Source organism: Bos grunniens, chromosome 22 (assembly GCF_055505025.1).
Source record: "Bos grunniens cultivar Pamir isolate PY7600 chromosome 22, Bosgru_T2T1.0, whole genome shotgun sequence".
NCBI classification, from domain to species: Eukaryota; Metazoa; Chordata; class Mammalia; order Artiodactyla; family Bovidae; genus Bos; species Bos grunniens.
In genome coordinates, this window is record NC_141186.1 from 1,205,272 (window position 1) to 1,222,493 (window position 17,222).

The following is a 17,222-nucleotide window of genomic DNA, read 5'->3' on the forward strand; positions in this document are numbered from 1 at the left end:
CAGTTTTGTTTTTCTTTTTAAATGGAAATCACAGGGCTTTAAAATTTGCTTTTACAAAGTACCAATCCTCACCCTCTCCCTGGCTGCCTCCATAACTGTGCTAATCAGAATCAAGGCTGTAAGGACGCAAAAGACCTGTATGCAGAAAACTGTAAGATACTGATCAATGAAATCAAAGATGAAACAAACAGATGGAGAGAAATACCATGTTCTCAAACGGGAAGAACGAATATTGTGAAAATGACTATACTACCCAAAGCAATCTACAGATTCAATGCAATCCCTACTAAGTTACCAGTGCCATTTTTCACAGAATTAGAACAAAAATTTTACAATGTGTATGAAAACACAAAAGACTCCGAATAACCAAAGGAATCTTGAGAAAGAAAAATGGAGTTGGAGGAATCAGGCTCCCTGACTTCAGACTATACTAGAAAGCTACAGTCATCAAGACAGTATGGTACTGGCACAAAAACAGAAATGTAGCTCAATGGTATGGGACACAAAGCTCAGAGATAAACCCATGTACCTATGGTCACCAAATCTATGATAAAGGAGGAAAGACTATACAATGACGAAAAGACAGCCTCTTCAACTGGACAGCTACATGTAAAAGAATGAAATTAGAACACTCCTAATACCATACACAAAAATGAACTCAAAATGGGTTAAAGACCTAAATGTAAGGCTTGCCACTATAAAACACTTAGAGGAAAACACAGGCAGAACGCTCTTTGACATAAAGCATAGCAAGATCTTTTTTGATCTACCTCCTAATGAAGATAAAAACAAAAATAAACAAATGGGATCTAATTAAACAAAAGCTTTGGCATAGCAAAGGAAACTATAAGCAAAACCAAAAGACAGTCCTTAGAATGGGAGAAAATATTTGCAAATGAAGCGATTGACAAAGGTTTAATCTCCAAAATATATAAGCAGCTGATGCAGCTCAATATCAAAAAAAACAAACAACCCCATAAAAAATTGTGGGGGGGGAGAGCTAAATAGACATTTCTCTGAAGAAGACATACAGGTGGCCATGAAGCACATGAAAAGATGCTCAACATTACTATTAGAAAAATAAAATTGAAAACTACAATGAAGTATCACTTCACACCAGTCGGAATGGCCATTATCAAAAAATCTATAATAATGTTGGAGAGGGTATGGAGAAAAGGGAACCCTCTGACACTGTTGGTGGGAATGTAAATTGGTGCAGCTACTATGGAGAACAGTATGGAGGTTTCTTAAAAAACTAAAAATAGAGGTACCATATAACCCAGCAATCTCAGTTCTGGGCATAAATCCAGAGAAAACTATGATCTGAACGGATGCATGACTCTCAAAATTCACTGCATCACTATTTATAATAGCCAGGACATGGAAGGAACTTAAAGGTCCATCAACAGAGGAATGGAAAAAGAAGATGTGGTACATATATACTGTGGAATATCACTCAGCCCATAAAAGGAAAGAAATGCCATCTGTAAAGACATGAATCGGAGAAGGCAATGGCAACCCACTCCAGTACTCTTGCCTGGAAAATCCCATGGACGGAGGAGCCTGGTAGGCTGCAGTCCATGGGGTCGCTGAGGGTCGGACATGACTGAGTGACTTCACTTTCACTTTTCACTTTCATGCATTGGAGGAGGAAATGGCAACTCACTCCAGTGTTTTTGCCTGGAGAATCCCAGGGACAGGGAGCCTGGTAGGCTGCCGTCTATGGGGTTGCACAGAGTCGGATACGACTGAAACGACTTAGCAGCAATAGCAGCAGCAGAGACATGAATGGACCTAGAGACTGTTACACAGGGTGAAGCAAGTCAGAAAGAGAAAAAAAAACATTATATAATATAGTGGGCTCTAGAAAATGATACAGATGAACTTATTTGCAAAGCAGAAACAGAGTGACAGATGTAGTGAACAAATGCATGGAAACTAAGTGGGAAGAGGGGATGAATTGGGAGATTGGGATTGACAAACAGACACTGCTGCTACGTCACTTCAGTCGTGTCCGAATCTGTGCGACCCCATAGATGGCAGCCCACCAGGCTCCCCCGTCCCTGGGATTCTCCAGGCAAGAACACTGGAGTGGGTTGCCATTTCCTTCTCCAGTGCAGGAAAGTGAAAAGTGAAAGGCAAGTCGCTCAGTCATGTCCGACCCTCAGCGACCCCATGGACTGCAGCCTACCAGGCTCCTCCGTCCATGGGATTTTCCAGGCAAGAGTACTGGAGTGGGGTGCCATTGCTTCTCCACAAATATACACTACTATATATGAAACCGATAACTAATGAGAACCTCTTGTGTAGCACAGGAAACTCTACTCAATGATCTGTGGTGGCCTAGATGGGAAGGAATCTGAGTGGATATATGAATACATGTAACTGACTCACTTTGCTGTATAGCAGAAACTATCACAACACTGTAAAGCAATTATACTCCAATAAAAAAAAAAATTTGCTTTTCTCAAATTGCTTCTGTACTTAAGAGAGCCCCAGCAGTTTATCTGGAGAAATCTTAGGTATTATTTATTACTCATAATATTGGAATTCTTTTCCCATTAACACCGTCAGTGTTTGAGTAATATGCCAATATGCATAGAAATATAGAAAAATTCTGATTAGTTAATGTTTAATGTATGTGTTATTGATATTACAGACACTTGTTTACTGCCAGGCTTTGATGTTAAGAGATGACTTTGGTATTTACCCCACCCTGCTCCCCGACCGCCTACTAGGCCAAAGAGGATATTACTCTCTACATATACTTCCCTAGATTCAGGATTTATATACATCATATTCCTTTCATGGAAATGTAGTCTGCCCTATAAATTGCCACAAGGCCTTCAGAATGAATAGATCTGAGGAACTAATCTGTGCTGAAAATTGTCCTCTATTTGGATAATGAATCACCTATGGTTCTCTTTTGGTTGTTCCAGTTGTGAAAGCTCATATAATCTTTCATTCTATCTTCATGGAATAAAATGAGTTAACTGGCCTGTGTTCCAGTTTTGTTTAACGAACCATGTCAAGAGAGAGTTTCTGTTCTCACCAGCTGTATGGAGACCTGCTTTTTCATAACATCTCAAACTGAGAAAAATCTCAAAGATATTGTCAAAATAGATACAAAATTGTCTTTTGTGCTCTGTAATTTGAATTTTTAAAAAACTAATAAATGGATTCTAATATGAAAAAAAAGAAGGCTGTAAGAGCAAGAATATTTGAGAAGCACCCAGCGCAGTGCCTGACATTTAGTGAATTCTCAGACGTGCAGTCCCTTGGTACCCATGAAACTGGTTCCAGGAACCCCTCCCACTGCCACCTCCCAACCAAAATCCATAAATATTCAAGTCCCTTATAAAAAATGGCATAGTATTTGTATGTAACATACACACATCCTCTTGCGTACTTTAAATTATCTCTAGATTACTTACAATACCTCATACAAAGTAATTAGTTGTAAATACAATGTAAATGCTATGTAAACAGTTGCCTGCGCCCAGCAAATTCAAGTTTTGGTGGTTTTTTTTCTTAGCTTTCTGGAATTTTCTTCCCAAGTATTTTTGATCCATGGTTGGCTGATTCTGCAGATGCAGAACCGTGGATATGAAGGGCTGACTGTGACCCTGACCTCTCATCCTTGTCCATAGCCTCCTTGGTGTTTTTGTTACCTGCCCTTCCTCCCCTGACAGGTGGGGTCACTTCCTGCACCTATTTCTGGCTTGATGCCTGCCCAGATGAGCTAAACTCCTTTGACCTTCCCAAGCTCTAACCTGTTGTCACAAGCTTGGCAGCCCTCGCTCCCAAGCCAGGCCTGGCAGGCAGGAGGAGCCTGTGTTGTTGGGACCACATTCTCTCCCACTTATTCACAGAAGTACCTCTCCTCTCTCCAGTCAGGGAAGTGGACCACACTTCCAGCCTCCTTTACAGCTGACACTCATAACCTCTCCAGGGAAGGGCAGGCATCATGGAAATGCTTATTGAAGGGCAAAAAATGGAAATGCTTATTGAAGGGCAAAAAATGGAAATGAATGGAATTCAACCAACTCTTCATTACTTTTCAGCTTTTTGTACACAGCTGTATTTATTTTAGTGCAAGTGCAGGGAACACTTGTAGATAAGAGTAGATCCCACATTTTCTGGCAAATTCTTTACTTCCTTTTGATACATATTAGGTAAAAACTAAAAATTAACTTGTCATATCAAAGCAAAATGAAAAATTAGGAAGATGAGTGAGTAAGTGAATGAAAGTCACTCGTTTTGTCTGACACTTTGTGACCCCATGGACTGTAGCCCACCAGGCTCCTCTGTCCATGGATTTCATCAAGGGATCTTCCCGACCCAAGGATCAAACCCAGGTCTCTTGTAGGCAGATTCTTTACTGTCTGAGCCACCAGGGAAGTCCTCATAAGAAAATAGGGTCTTATAAAGACATTGCTAGGAATTAGTCTTGGAGGGCTATTTTTGAGGCCTTTTGTGTTCTTCTTTCCTGTAAAAAGGTGACTGATTTCCAAGTCTCCTTAGTATGATTTAGAAAGCTCCTGAATGTTGAAGATGCTGTTTGATTTAATTGCTTCCCTTCCTAAGATTTCTCAGGTGCCAGGAAATAAGGTTAATCGGCTCATGTCTACTCAAGGGGAAACTGGCAGGTGCTTCCCTGGAGCAGCACTTCCAGGTTAGGAATAGTTATTTATGGATGGAGTATGGAGATGGAGAAAGAAGCAGGGCTTCCAAACACAGAAGGCATTCTACTCCTTGGCTCCTCTCCACCTTCACGGGGTTTCTAGCATCAGCCTTGTCCCCCGAAGGGTTCACTAAGCCCACAGGGAGGACAGCAGAGGGCATTTCCAGCTACAATTAACTATCACTGTGAACTTCCATTCTGCCTTTTTATATGCCCAACATAGAATCTGGTACACTGGATACATTTTTAAATAACATCTTGTTTCAATGCACTGGGATGACCCAGAGGGATGGTACGGGGAGGGAGGAGGGTTCAGGATGGGGAACATGTGTATACCTGTGGCGGATTCATGTTGATATATGGCAAAACCAATATAATATTGTAAAGTTAAAAAAAAAATGAAACAAACAAAATAACAGCTTGTTGAAGAAGAATGAGGGTATGAATGAGTGATCATGGCAGCTGACAGTTCCAAGTCAGGCATGGCAAACTCACCTGTAAAGAAACCTCTCCAGGTACTGGCAGACCCAGCACCCACACAACTGCCCTGAGAGCTGACCCAGGTCCCGAGGCTGAGCTGCTGCTACACAAACCAAGTGCTCTGAGGCCACCATTGGGACTGTGTCCATAATTTCATGCTGGGGTCTCTAAATGAAACTTGGCTGCTACCACAGAGACTGCCAAGTGCCAGATGCCCAGATACCAGAAAATATCCCAATACCCCAGCATTTGGTTCAGTTCGCTCTCTCAGTTGTGTCCGAATCTTTGCGACCCCATGGACTGCAGCACGCCAGGCTTCTCTGTCCATCACCAACTCCTGGAGCTTGCTCAAACTCATGTCCATCAAGTCGATGATGCCATCCAACCATCTCATCCTCTATCATCCCCTTCTCCTCCTGCCTTCAATCTTTCCCAGCATGAGGGTCTTTTTAATGAGTCAGCTGGTCCTATCAGGTGGCCAAAATAGTGGAGTTTCAGCTTCAGCATCAGTCCTTCCATTGAATATTCAGGACTGATTTCCTTTAAGATGGACTAGTTGGATGTCATCTCAGTCCAAAGGACTCTCGAGTCTTCTCCAACACCACAGTTCAAAAGCATCAATTCTTCGCTGCTCTGTTTTCTTTACAGTCCAACTCTCACATCCATACATGACCACTGGAAAAACCATGGCTTTGACTAGATGGACCTTTGTTGGCAAAGTAATGTCTCTGCTTTTTAATACGCTGTCTAGATTGGTCAGAGCTTTTCTTCCAAGGAGCAAGTGACTTTTAATTTCATGGCTGCAGTCACCATCTGCAGTGATTTTGGAGCCCCCCAAAATAAAATTTTTCACTGTTTCCATTGTTTCCCCATCTATCTGCCATGAAGTGATGGGACTGGATGCCATGATCTTAGTCTTTTGAATGTTGAGTCTGAAGCCAGCTTTTTTGCTCTCCTCTTTCCCTTTCATCAAGAGGCTCTTTAGTTCTTCTTCGCTTTCTGCCATAAGGGTGGTGTCATCTGTGTATCTGAGGTTTTTGATATTTCCCCTGGAAATCTTGATTCTAGCTTGTACTTCATCCAGCCTGGCATTTCACATGATGTACTCTGCATATTAGTTAAATAAACAAAGTGACAATATACAGCCTTGACATATTCCTTTCCCGATTTGGAACTAGTCTATTGTTCCAGTCTGGTTCTAACTGTTGTTTCTTGACCTGCATACAGATTTCTCAAGAGGTAGGTGAGGTTGTCTGGTATTCCCATCTCTTGAAGAATTTTCCACAGTTCGCTGTGATCCACACAGTCAAAAGTTTTGGCGCAGTCAATAAAGCAGAAGTAGATATTTTTCTGAATTCACTTGCTTTTTCAATGACCCAATGGATGTTGGCAATTTGATCTCCGGTTCTTTGGCCTTTTCTAAACCCAGCTTGAACATCTTGAACATCTTGAACTTCCATCTGGAAGTTCATGTACTGTTGAAGCCTGGCTTGGAGAATTTTGAGCATTACTTTGCTAGCGTGTGAGATGAGTGCAATTGTGCAATAGTTAGAACATTCTTTGGCATTGCCTTTCTGTGGGATTGTGATGAAAACTGACCTTTGCCAGTCCTGTGGCCACTGCTGAGTTTTCCAGATTTGCTGGCATATTGAGTGAAGCACTTTAACAGCATCATCTTTTAGAATTTGAAATAGATGAGCTGAAATCCCATCACCTCCACTAGCTTTGTTCATAGTGATGCTTCCTAAGGCCCACTTGACTTTGCATTCCAGGATGGCTGGCTCTAGGTGCATGATCACCCTGTTATGGTTATCTGGGTCATGAAGATCTTTCTTTGTGCAGTTCTTCTGTATATTTTTGCCACTCTTTTTAATATCTTCTGCTTCTGTTAGGTCCATATCATTTCTGTCCTTTATTGTGCCCATAATTGCATGAAATGTTTCCTTGGTATCACTAATTTTCTTGAGAAGATCTCTAGTCTTTCCCCTTCTATTGTTTTCCTCAATTTCTTTGCACTAATCTCTGAGGGAGGCTTTCTTATCTCTCCTTGCTATTCTTTGGAACTCTGCATTCAAATGTATATGTCTTTCCTTTTCTTCTTTGCCTTTAGCATCTCTTCTTTTCTCAGCTATTTGTAAGGCCTCCTCAGACAACCATTTGCCTTGTTGCATTTCTTTTTCCTGGGGGGATGGTCTTGGTCACTGCCTCCTGTACAATGTCACAAACCTCTGTCCATAGTTCTTCAGGCACTCTGTCTATCACATCTAATTCCTGGAATGTATTTGTCCCTTCCACTGTATAATCGTAAGGGATTTGATTTAGGTCATACCTGAATGGTCCAGTGGTTTTCCCTCCTTTCTTCAATTTAAGTCTGAATTTGGCAATAAGGAGTTCATGATCTGAGCCACAGTCAGCTCCTGGTCTTGTTTTTGCTGACTGTATAGAGCTTCTCCATCTTTGGCTGCAAAGAATAAAATCAGTCTGATTTTGGTATGACCATCTGGTGATGTCCATGTGTAGAGTCTTCTCTTGTGTTGTTGGAAGAAGGTGTTTGCTATGAGCAGTGCATTTTCTTGGCAAAACTCTGTTAGCCTTTGACCTGCTTCATTTTGTACTCTAAGGCCAAATTTGCCTTTTACTCCAGGTATCTCTTGACTTCCTATTTTTGCATTCCAGTTTCATGTAATGAAGAGGACATCTTTTTTGGGTGTTAGTTCTAGAAGTTCTTGTAGGTGTTCATAGAGCCATTCAACTTCAGCTTCTTCAGCATTACTCGTTGGGCCATAGACTTGGATTACTGTGATACTGAATGGTTTGCCTTGGAAACGAACAGAGATCATTCTGTCATTTTTGAGATTATACCCAAGTACTGCATTTTGGACTCTTTTGTTGACTGGGAGGGCTACTCCATTTCTTCTAAGGGATTCTTACCTACAGTAGTAGATATAAAGGTCATCTGAGTTAAATTCACCCATTCCAGTCCATTTTAGTTCACTGATTCCTAAAATCTTGATGTTCGCTCTTACCATCTCCTATTTGACCTTTTCCAATTTGTCTTGATTCATGTACCTAACATTCCAGGTTCCTAGGCAATATTGTTCTTTATAGCATGGGACTTTTCTTCTATCCCCAGTTACATCATCCACAACTGGGTGTTGTCTTTGCTTTGGCTCCGTCTCTTCATTGTTTCTGGGGTTATTTCTCCACTCTTCTCCAGTAGCATATTGGGCACCTACCAATCTGGGCAGTTTTTCAGTGTCATATCTTTTTGCCTTTCCATACTGTTCATGGGGTTCTCAAGGCAAGAATACTGAACTGGTTTGCCATTCCCTTCTCCAGTGGACCACGTTTTGTCAGAAGTCTCTACCATGACCTGTCTGTCTTGAGTGGTCCTTCATGGCATGGCTCATAGTTTCATTGAGTTAGACAAGGCTGTGGTCCATGTGATCACTTTGATTAGTTTTCTGTGATTGTGGTTTTCATTCTGTCTGCCCTCTGATGGACAAGGATAAGAGGCTTATGGAAGCTTCCTGATGGGAGAGACTGACTGTGAGGGAAACTGGGTCTTGTTCTGATGGGCGGGGCCATGCTCAGTAAATCTTTAATCCAATTTCCTGTTGATGGGTGGGGCTGTGTTCCCTCCCTGTTGTTTGACCTGAGACCAAACTATGGTGGAGGTAATGAAGATAAGGCGACCTCCTTCAAAAGGCCCTGTGCATGAACTGCAGCACTCAGTGTTCCCGACCCTGTAGCAGGCCACCGCCAACCCATGCCTCTACCAGAGACTCCTGGACACTCATGGGCAAGTCTGGGCCAGTCTCTTGTGGGGTCTCTACTCTTATCTGCTGCTGTGTAAATGTAACAATGAAAGGCACCTCCACCCTACCCCTCCTCCTACTCCTGAGATCTTTAAAGGACCAGAGCAATGTTTTCTCAGAGAAGGCTTGGGAAAGGGGAGAAGAAAGCAGTTTATGTGTTCTGAAGCAGACAGCCAATCAGCCAGAGGGATTTAAAAGTCAGAGCTAATTACAGGATAAGATTAGGCTCCTTTGAACTTACATGAAACTCTATTCCTCGGTTTCTGTCCCACATAACACAGAGGGCTTGAAAGGCCATCTCAGTGCCCCACACAGTTAAGATTTTAACCAGCACCAAAGATAAGAGCCCTGACACTGCTCGTGAACTCTCAGAATCCAAACAGAACCGCAGGAAGCAACACCAGTGTTTAAGCCTCGTGGGGCCTCTTGGAAGTGCATTTCCCTGGTTCTTCTCTGAGATCCTCACTTCAGTTTAAGGGAATATATTTATTTTGTCAGTTAACATAGGACAGCAAAGGTGGATGTTGCAACCACGAGGTTAAAAGGGGATCTGAAGTGCCCCCTTCATGCTGGGACCTGAAGGCACAGACCTGTGGACACTCCATGAGGGATGTGAAGATGTTCCTGGCACAACACTCACAGAAGAAGGCCCGGGTTGGGTCTGACATTCACAGACGGCTTTCCCAGGCACTGCAGCATCCTGGAGCTCTGAGTAGGAGCCCAGAGGGAGAGGCAGACCTGAGCTGCGTTTCTAGCAGATTTTTTAACCACCGTGTGGGAAAGAGGGGGGATGTGACCTGGGGACTATGGAGACGGCATAAATAGGAAGTGGAGGGCAGGCAGAAGGCTCTGGTAGAGTTCAATGAAGCACAGCCTCCACACCACTGAGCCCTGCCCTCAGGAGAGGCGGGCAAGTGTCAGACTGTCCTGTTCCAGACACCAAGCTTCTGCTGGGCAGGGACAGGAGACCTGCTAGGCTCACTGGTCTGGGGGCACCACTCTGATCTGTGACATCAAGGGCTGGGGAAAAGCACAGATGTGGGAGCAAGGATGCCTGGGATCAAATCTTAGTTTTGCTGCTTATATACTTGAGACCTTGGCACGTTACTTAAACACCCTTACCTCACTCTCTCCACATGTAAGACAGGCTACTCAGAGGATTAAATGAGTTAATCCCTATGGAGCACGTAGGACAGCACCCAGTAGAATGGTCCGTCACTGCTGTGATTGTCATCATTTCCTCCTGGATGTCAAATCCATCCTCTCTACTCCACCCTTTTTGACATGACCTTGAATTAGGCCGCTGCCATGGCCCCCAATACCTGCATGGTGGCCTTGGCTTTCATGATGATGTTGGGGTTGAAGGTCCCTGGGTGGTATTCCCTCCCCTCCTGTCCTGCCCCTCATTCCTCAGCAGCCCTCAGCGTCTCTCCGTCACTGCCCACTGCTCCCTCAGACAACTCCCAGGACAGGGCCTGGCTCTCACTCCCATCAATGGAACCGAGCCACGTCCAGGACTCCAGAGGGTGTGGGGCACCTGCCTCACCACTGCCGTCCCCACACCGGGCGCCTGACTGGCAGGCTGAGCCCACCTTGCTGGTCCCCATGTGGCTTGTAGAGCAGCCTCTGGGAGTCTGGTCCCCACCTCTCCTGATCTGACCCCCTCATTTCTTCCTGTACTATTAGCTCTCTATGGATCTGTTTTCCTTACCTGTTCATAAGTTTGGGGAGATAAGAAATTTTGTCTTATATATATATTTCACATGATACTGGACACTGACAGATAAATGCTCAAGAAATAACTAAATGAAATGTCTAAGAGCTGATGAATATGCTTTAATCGTACAGCAACTTTTGGCTTTATAAGGACATAATGTAAAGTGATCATTTAGGTTAAGTTCAACTGTAATCTTTTATGGAACAATGTAAGAATGAAAAAAAAAATCCAAATAACTGAAAATATCTATGACTGGATGTGTGTTTGTCTCTGTCCTGTCTGCGGTTTGGTGCCTCGGGGTGCTATGCAGGTGTGTGCTTTGCAGGTGAATCAGCTCTTAGGAGGAGTCTTCTCTGGTCACCACCCTTAAGCTGCACAGTCAGTCAGCGGGGCTGGGGCTGCCTGGAACCTCACCTTTAGGAGTGCTGATCTGGAGAACAGGAAACCTGGGTGGTGTGGGGAAGGGGAGCAGACCTAGGTGCAAAGGTCAGAGCCCCCTGGGCCGGGACAGGAGGCTGTGCACGGGAGCTGCTCAGGATGGTCAGCATCTCCCACACGAAGGCCGAGCGATGGTGACGGATGACCACTCCTTTGCCAGCACGATTTTCATTCACTCCCGTTAGAGGCAGGATCACCTTCCTCCCCTAACCTGGATGGGTCTTCTCTTAGCTGTTCACACGACCTAAGAACTCCTATAAATGTGTGAACAGTGAAAATACCTGGGGCATTTTCAAATGAACTGAGACTGAACTAAGTGTCCGGTGTGCTTAAGAAATGGGTCCTTTGAATGGAATGCCTTTTGAAGTTCATCCTTATCAAGTCTCATCTTATAGAATACACTAGGCGTAGTCTGGTGCTTACGGAGTTGTGGTCAGTTTCTTTCTGACAGCCTCTCCCCTGGATCCCCCTTCCCCAAGGGCTGCCTTCAAATCTCACTGGGGCCTGGTCAAGATCTGAAACTTATCTCTCTGAAAACTAACTTCTGTGAGATCATAATCCAGGTTAGGTGAAAGAAAGCTCTGTGTCCCAAAGGCTGGAGAAAATGTTAAATGAATCAGCCTTGGGAGCTGATTTACATAGGATTTGCAGTATGCGTTCTGTGGTGCTCCAAGGAACAGCCTGGCACGGCAGCAGTGTTCTCTAAATTGAAGTCCAGCACATCTTTTGGATTCTAGGATTTTATGACATTATCATCCCATCTAATTATTTTGGAATTTACTAGCTAGTTTAAGTAGCCAGAAAGAATGGACACACTTTCTGAAGCACCTAAGTTACTTCCCGTGAGTGAGAGCTCTGTGTACCTTCATGAGCTGGGAACTTAGGAAGGGGGGATCATGGAGCAGATGATGGGACCACAGCCTTCTGAGACCTGAGTCTAGAATCCACTCTACCCCTGTATGGAAGGGCACCTCTGGTCTCCAAACCCCAATAAGAATCCTCCCAGGCCACCTCTGCTTCTTTTCTTTCTCCTTGTGCCTGGGTGATATAATTTTACTTGTCTTCCTACCAGTTTAGTGAGGACAATGAACCTGTGTAATAGTGTCTGACTTGTCAGCAACGTTTGGAAAACTTCCCAAGAGAGCCTGGGCCTTTGTGAATCAGTGAGGACATTTATAAGTCAATAAATCCCACTTCAAAAATGCCAGCAAGTTTAGTTTCTGGTCAGCCACTAAGTCTTTCTGGGTAGTTTCATTTCTAAGTTTTACAAAGAAAACTGTTTAATACCAAAGGTGAATAGTACCTAACCCAACAGCAAATTTCTCTCCTTACAAGTGAGGAGACCATTGCTTTCCTATCCTGGCAGGATAGATGCTGCACTGATACAGCTGTGCAAGCACAACAGTGAGGTTTCTCTGCTGAAACAGAAAGCAGCGCCACAGAGACAAAAGTTAATGACAGCTGCAACGTGAACGGACTTCAGAGGAAAATGATCTTAAACAGACTACAACAGGCAGAGCAGTGGATTTAAATAACAAAGTGAAATTCTGAATAATATTATATAGAGCACTATACTGGAAAACTTTCAGGCCCTGGGGACTCAACTCCAGAACCTTGGAAACTCAGGGCTGACCAGGGTCGGGCCAGAGCTGAGTTTGTCCTGTGGTGGGCACTGCCATGGTCAGGTGTTTGCTTTTCCTCATGCTGTAGAAGACTGATTTTGGGGTCAAACAAGCTTCCATCTATACAGTCTCTGTGGGCAAGCAGATCTGAATGTGGGGTTGCCAAAGAAAGAAGGGGAAAACCTCAAGAATAAGAAAGGAACAAAACCAGGAGATGCTGCTCTAAGGAAAGAGAGTAGATATAGAACTAGAATATGATGATATTTCAGCTGAGATTTTAGTCACTAACCTAAATCAGTCAAAGTGCAGGGAAAAACCAGAGGAGTGAGCATGGGATGCATCCTGGGGCTTGAGTGGGCGCTTCACAGGGGCTCTGTGGACTGTCTTCTCTGTCTCGGCTCAACCTCGGAGACAACTCACCTGCTCCGTCCCCAAGTTGTGTTCAACTCCTTGTGACCTGATGGATCATAGCCCACCAGGCTCTTCTGTTCATGGGATTCTTCAAGCAAGAATACTGGAGTGGGTTGCCATTTCCTCTTCCAGGGGAATCTTCCTGACCCAGGGATTGAACCAATGTCTCTTATGTCTCCTGCACTGGCAGGTGGATTCTTTACCACTGAGACAACTCGCCTAGTAAAAGCCAAAACGGAGCTGTGAATCCCCCAGAGTTACATGCCCAGTTCTGTAACTGGGCAGAACTTGCCAAGGCTGTGTGTCCCCTCACATAAAAATTCACTTTTGTGGAGCTGCAAATTGACACAAGATAATTAGAATGCTAAACATATGGGCACCTGGTGAGCTGTGCTCACCCTTCAGGCAGGAGCAGATAGCTCGGCTGTGCCGCATTCTGGATGCCTGGTCCCATGTGGGCAGCAGTCAGGGTACGACTAACAGCTCACCTCCCTCCCAGTGTCAAGTAAACAAGTATATAAGCCAGATCTTCCCAGGAAGCAAAAGGGGTTAAAAAAAAGGAAAGCAAGTTAAGCAAGGTACTAGAGACTGCCTGGCGGAGAAGGCAATGGCACCCCACTCCAGTACTCTTGCCTGGAAAATCCCATGGACAGAGGAGCCTGGTGGGCTGCAGTCCATGGGGTCGCACAGAGTTGGACAAGACTGAAGTGACTTAGCAGCAGTAGCAGCAGAGACTGCCTGGAGTGGAGGGGGATAACTTTGGCGATTCTCCTGCCTCAGATTATCAGGGAGGAGACTAAGGAAGAATTTCTGAGATTAGAGGTCAGGACATGAATAGACCTCCAGGAAAGACTTTATGTTTAGTGAAACCTATGGCAGGCTAATGACCTCCTCCCCGACATAAGACACTGGGCTGAACAGTGTCTCCAAAATTTCACATCTACCCAGAAACTCAGAATGTGAGCTCAGACACAGGGTTTTGCAGATCTAATTAAAAGATCTTGAGACGAAATCATCCTGGATTTAGGAATGACTGGCACCTTTTACTATGCCAAAGCCTTTGACAGTTTATTGTGATCCACAGTTTATTGTGGATCACAATAAACTGTGGAAAATTCTGAAAGAGATGAATCCCAGACCACCTGACCTGCCTCTTGAGAAACCTATATGCAGGTCAGGAAGCAACAGTTAGAACTGGACATGGAACAACAGACTGGTTCCAAATAGGAAAAGGAGTTCGTCAAGGCTGTATATTGTCACCCTGCTTATATAACTTCTATGCAGAGTACATCATGAGAAATGCTGGGCTGGAAGAAGCACAAGCTGGAATCAAGATTGCCGGGAGAAATATCAATAACCTCAGATATGCAGATGACCCTTACGGCAGAAAGTGAAGAGGAACTAAAAAGCCTCTTGATGAAAGTGAAAGAGGAGAGTGAAAAAGTTGGCTTAAAGCTCAACATTCAGAAAACGAAGATCATGGCATCTGGTCCCATCACTTCATGGGAAATAGATGGGGAAACAGTGGAAACAGTGTCAGACTTTATTTTTCTGGGCTCCAAAATCACTGCAGGTGGTGACTGCAGCCATGAAATTAAGACGCTTACTCCTTGGAAGGAAAGTTATGGCCAACCTAGATAGCATATTCAAAAGCAGAGACATTACTTTGCCAACAAAGGTCCATCTAGTCAAGGCTATGGTTTTTCCGGTGGTCATGTATGGATGTGAGAGTTGGACTGTGAAGAAAGCTGAGCACTGAAGAATTGATGCTTTTGAACTGTGATGTTGGAGAAGACTCTTGAGAGTCCCTTGGACTGCAAGGAGATCCAACCAGTCCATTCTAAAGGAGATCAGACCTGGGTTTTCTTTGGAAGGAATGATGCTAAAGCTGAAACTCCAGTACTTTGGCCACTTCATGCGAAGAGTTGACTCATTGGAAAAGACTCTGATGCTGGGAGGGATTGGGGGCAGGAGGAGAAGGGGACAACAGAGGATGAGATGGCTGGATGGCATCACCGACTCGATGGACATGAGTTTGAGTGAACTCCGGGAGTTGGTGATGGACAGGGAGGCCCGGCGTGCTGCAGTTCATGGGGTCGCAAAGAGTTGGAGACGACTGAGCAACTGAACTGAACTCGTACCTTATAAGAGAGAGGGTGATCTGGACTCAGCCCCAGGGAAGGAGGCCACGTGAAGATGTGGGCAGAGATGGGGGTGATGCTGGTACAAGCCGGGGATGCTTGGAGCCACAGAGCTGGGGAAGGGAGGAAGGATTCTCCCCTAAAGCCTTCAGGGCCACGGCCCTGCTAACACCTTGATTCTAGACTTCCAACCTCCAGAACTGTGAGAGATTAAGTTTCCACTGTGGAAAGCCACCAAGTCTGTCACGATCTTTGGTGGCAGCCCTAGGAAACTAACGCAGTCAGACACAGAAATTACTGCATCTTCATGAGACCGCAGCACTAAGGCGCACAGGCTCCGTCAGGACCATTGTTTAGCGTGGCCGCGTGGTTCCCTCTGTTCCGAAACCAGGGTTGTGGCCGTGACAATGACAGGAGCACTGGGGGGTGGGCGGGTTCTGAGAAGGCGCTCTCCCACTCCTAGGGTGCTGGAGCCTCCGGGGCTGTGGCTGAGACAGTAAGCCCAGTGGCAGCAGAAAAAGAGCGTCGTGCTGCTGCCTGTTTTCCCAGGAGGCAGCCTGCTGCCTGACAGCCTGCTGGAGCCCCCCAGTTCTGGGAGAACTGTAAATCCACAGGACCGAGCTGCACTGCTGCGCTGGGTGAGAGGAGCAACCAGGACTTGACAGGGCTGGGAGACGAGGGGCTCCCTGCCTCCCTGGTCTCCTCCAGCTAATAACCGCTCTCCAGGGATGAGGGGTTCGGGGCGGGATTCATCCACAGATTCCATTCATTCAACTGAGTGAAAGGTATACCCACTGTTAGAAGAAACAGAATTAGCAAGTTGGGTTGCAAATAACTGATGCAGTGCTGTGATCAAGAAAGAGAGATCTGAGATGAAAGAAAGTCTTTGTGACGCCACATGAGCAGCTAAATACCTGCCGCTCAGCTCCTGGCTTCAGCTCACAGTGTAGCCACCTGGTCACTGTCTGCCTACCGCCCCACCGGCTCCTCCCTCAGTCTAGCCTGTTGACAGCGGAACGTATGAGGGGCCTCAGGAAGCAGAAGCAGCATCTGCTGACCTCCTGCCACCACACATCAGAGCCAGCACCTGCCTGTCCACCCAGCACTCTGTCACCTGATAGCCTCAGGTGGGCTGGTTTGCTGGTTTTGTTGCCAGTTCTGCCTGTGTGAAAGCCATACCTCATCCTCTGCTACAAATTACCATAGTGTTCAACAAAAAGAATGCCAGGGAAATAAGACACTAACATGAACCATTCTGAGAGCACCCAACTGTGCAAATGTAGCTGAATAATTAGATTTTCAATGTGGAGTGGGAGGCACTAATCTGACGCCAAAGACAATCAATTCAACTTAATCCAAAATAAAGTCTACACTGTGTCTATGCACGCACGCACGCGCACACACACACATCTCTCCTGACAAACTCTCTGCTTTCCTAGGACGGAGAATGTAATTGTTGACTTCCTGGTGGTTGTTTTTTGCCCCTTACCACTGTTCTTTGGGCTCCCTCTAACGATCACATCAGCCCAGGAGGTGCGGGCACAGCAAGAAGCAGAGGTGGCTGCTGGGCCTGCTTTGTGGCCCTGGCTGCTGGCTCTCAGCGCTGGCTGCCTGCGAGTTACCTTTGCGATCTGCACACACCAGTTGAGCAGGTACTGGGAGCCGACGTTGTCCTTGTGCTCGCGGACGTAGTCCAGCAGGCAGCCGAAGGGCATGAGCTGTGTGATGAGCTGCACGGTGGAGGTCAGGCAGATGCCCAGGAGGCGGCACACATGGGGGTTGTCCACACTGGCCATCACGTAGGCCTCCTGCAGGAGAAGAGGAGAAGGCAAATCAGCGCGGCTCCCTGCCATGGCTACGGGACCAAGCAGGCAGACCCTTCCTAGATTAAAAACCCAACTGGAGTCTAAG

The 17,222-nt window shown here is 45.5% G+C and overlaps 1 protein-coding gene across 1 annotated transcript in view; it reads right to left on the reverse strand.

Annotated features, from left to right (window-relative positions):
* The window catches only part of EGFR (epidermal growth factor receptor), a 221,851-nt gene that overhangs the window by 17,328 nt on the left and 187,301 nt on the right, over nucleotides 1-17,222 (reverse strand). Inside the window, exon 20 of the mRNA XM_086365545.1 lies at nucleotides 16,934-17,119. Coding sequence (XP_086221671.1) covers nucleotides 16,934-17,119 — 186 coding nt within the window. The remainder of the gene's footprint in view (nucleotides 1-16,933; nucleotides 17,120-17,222) is intronic.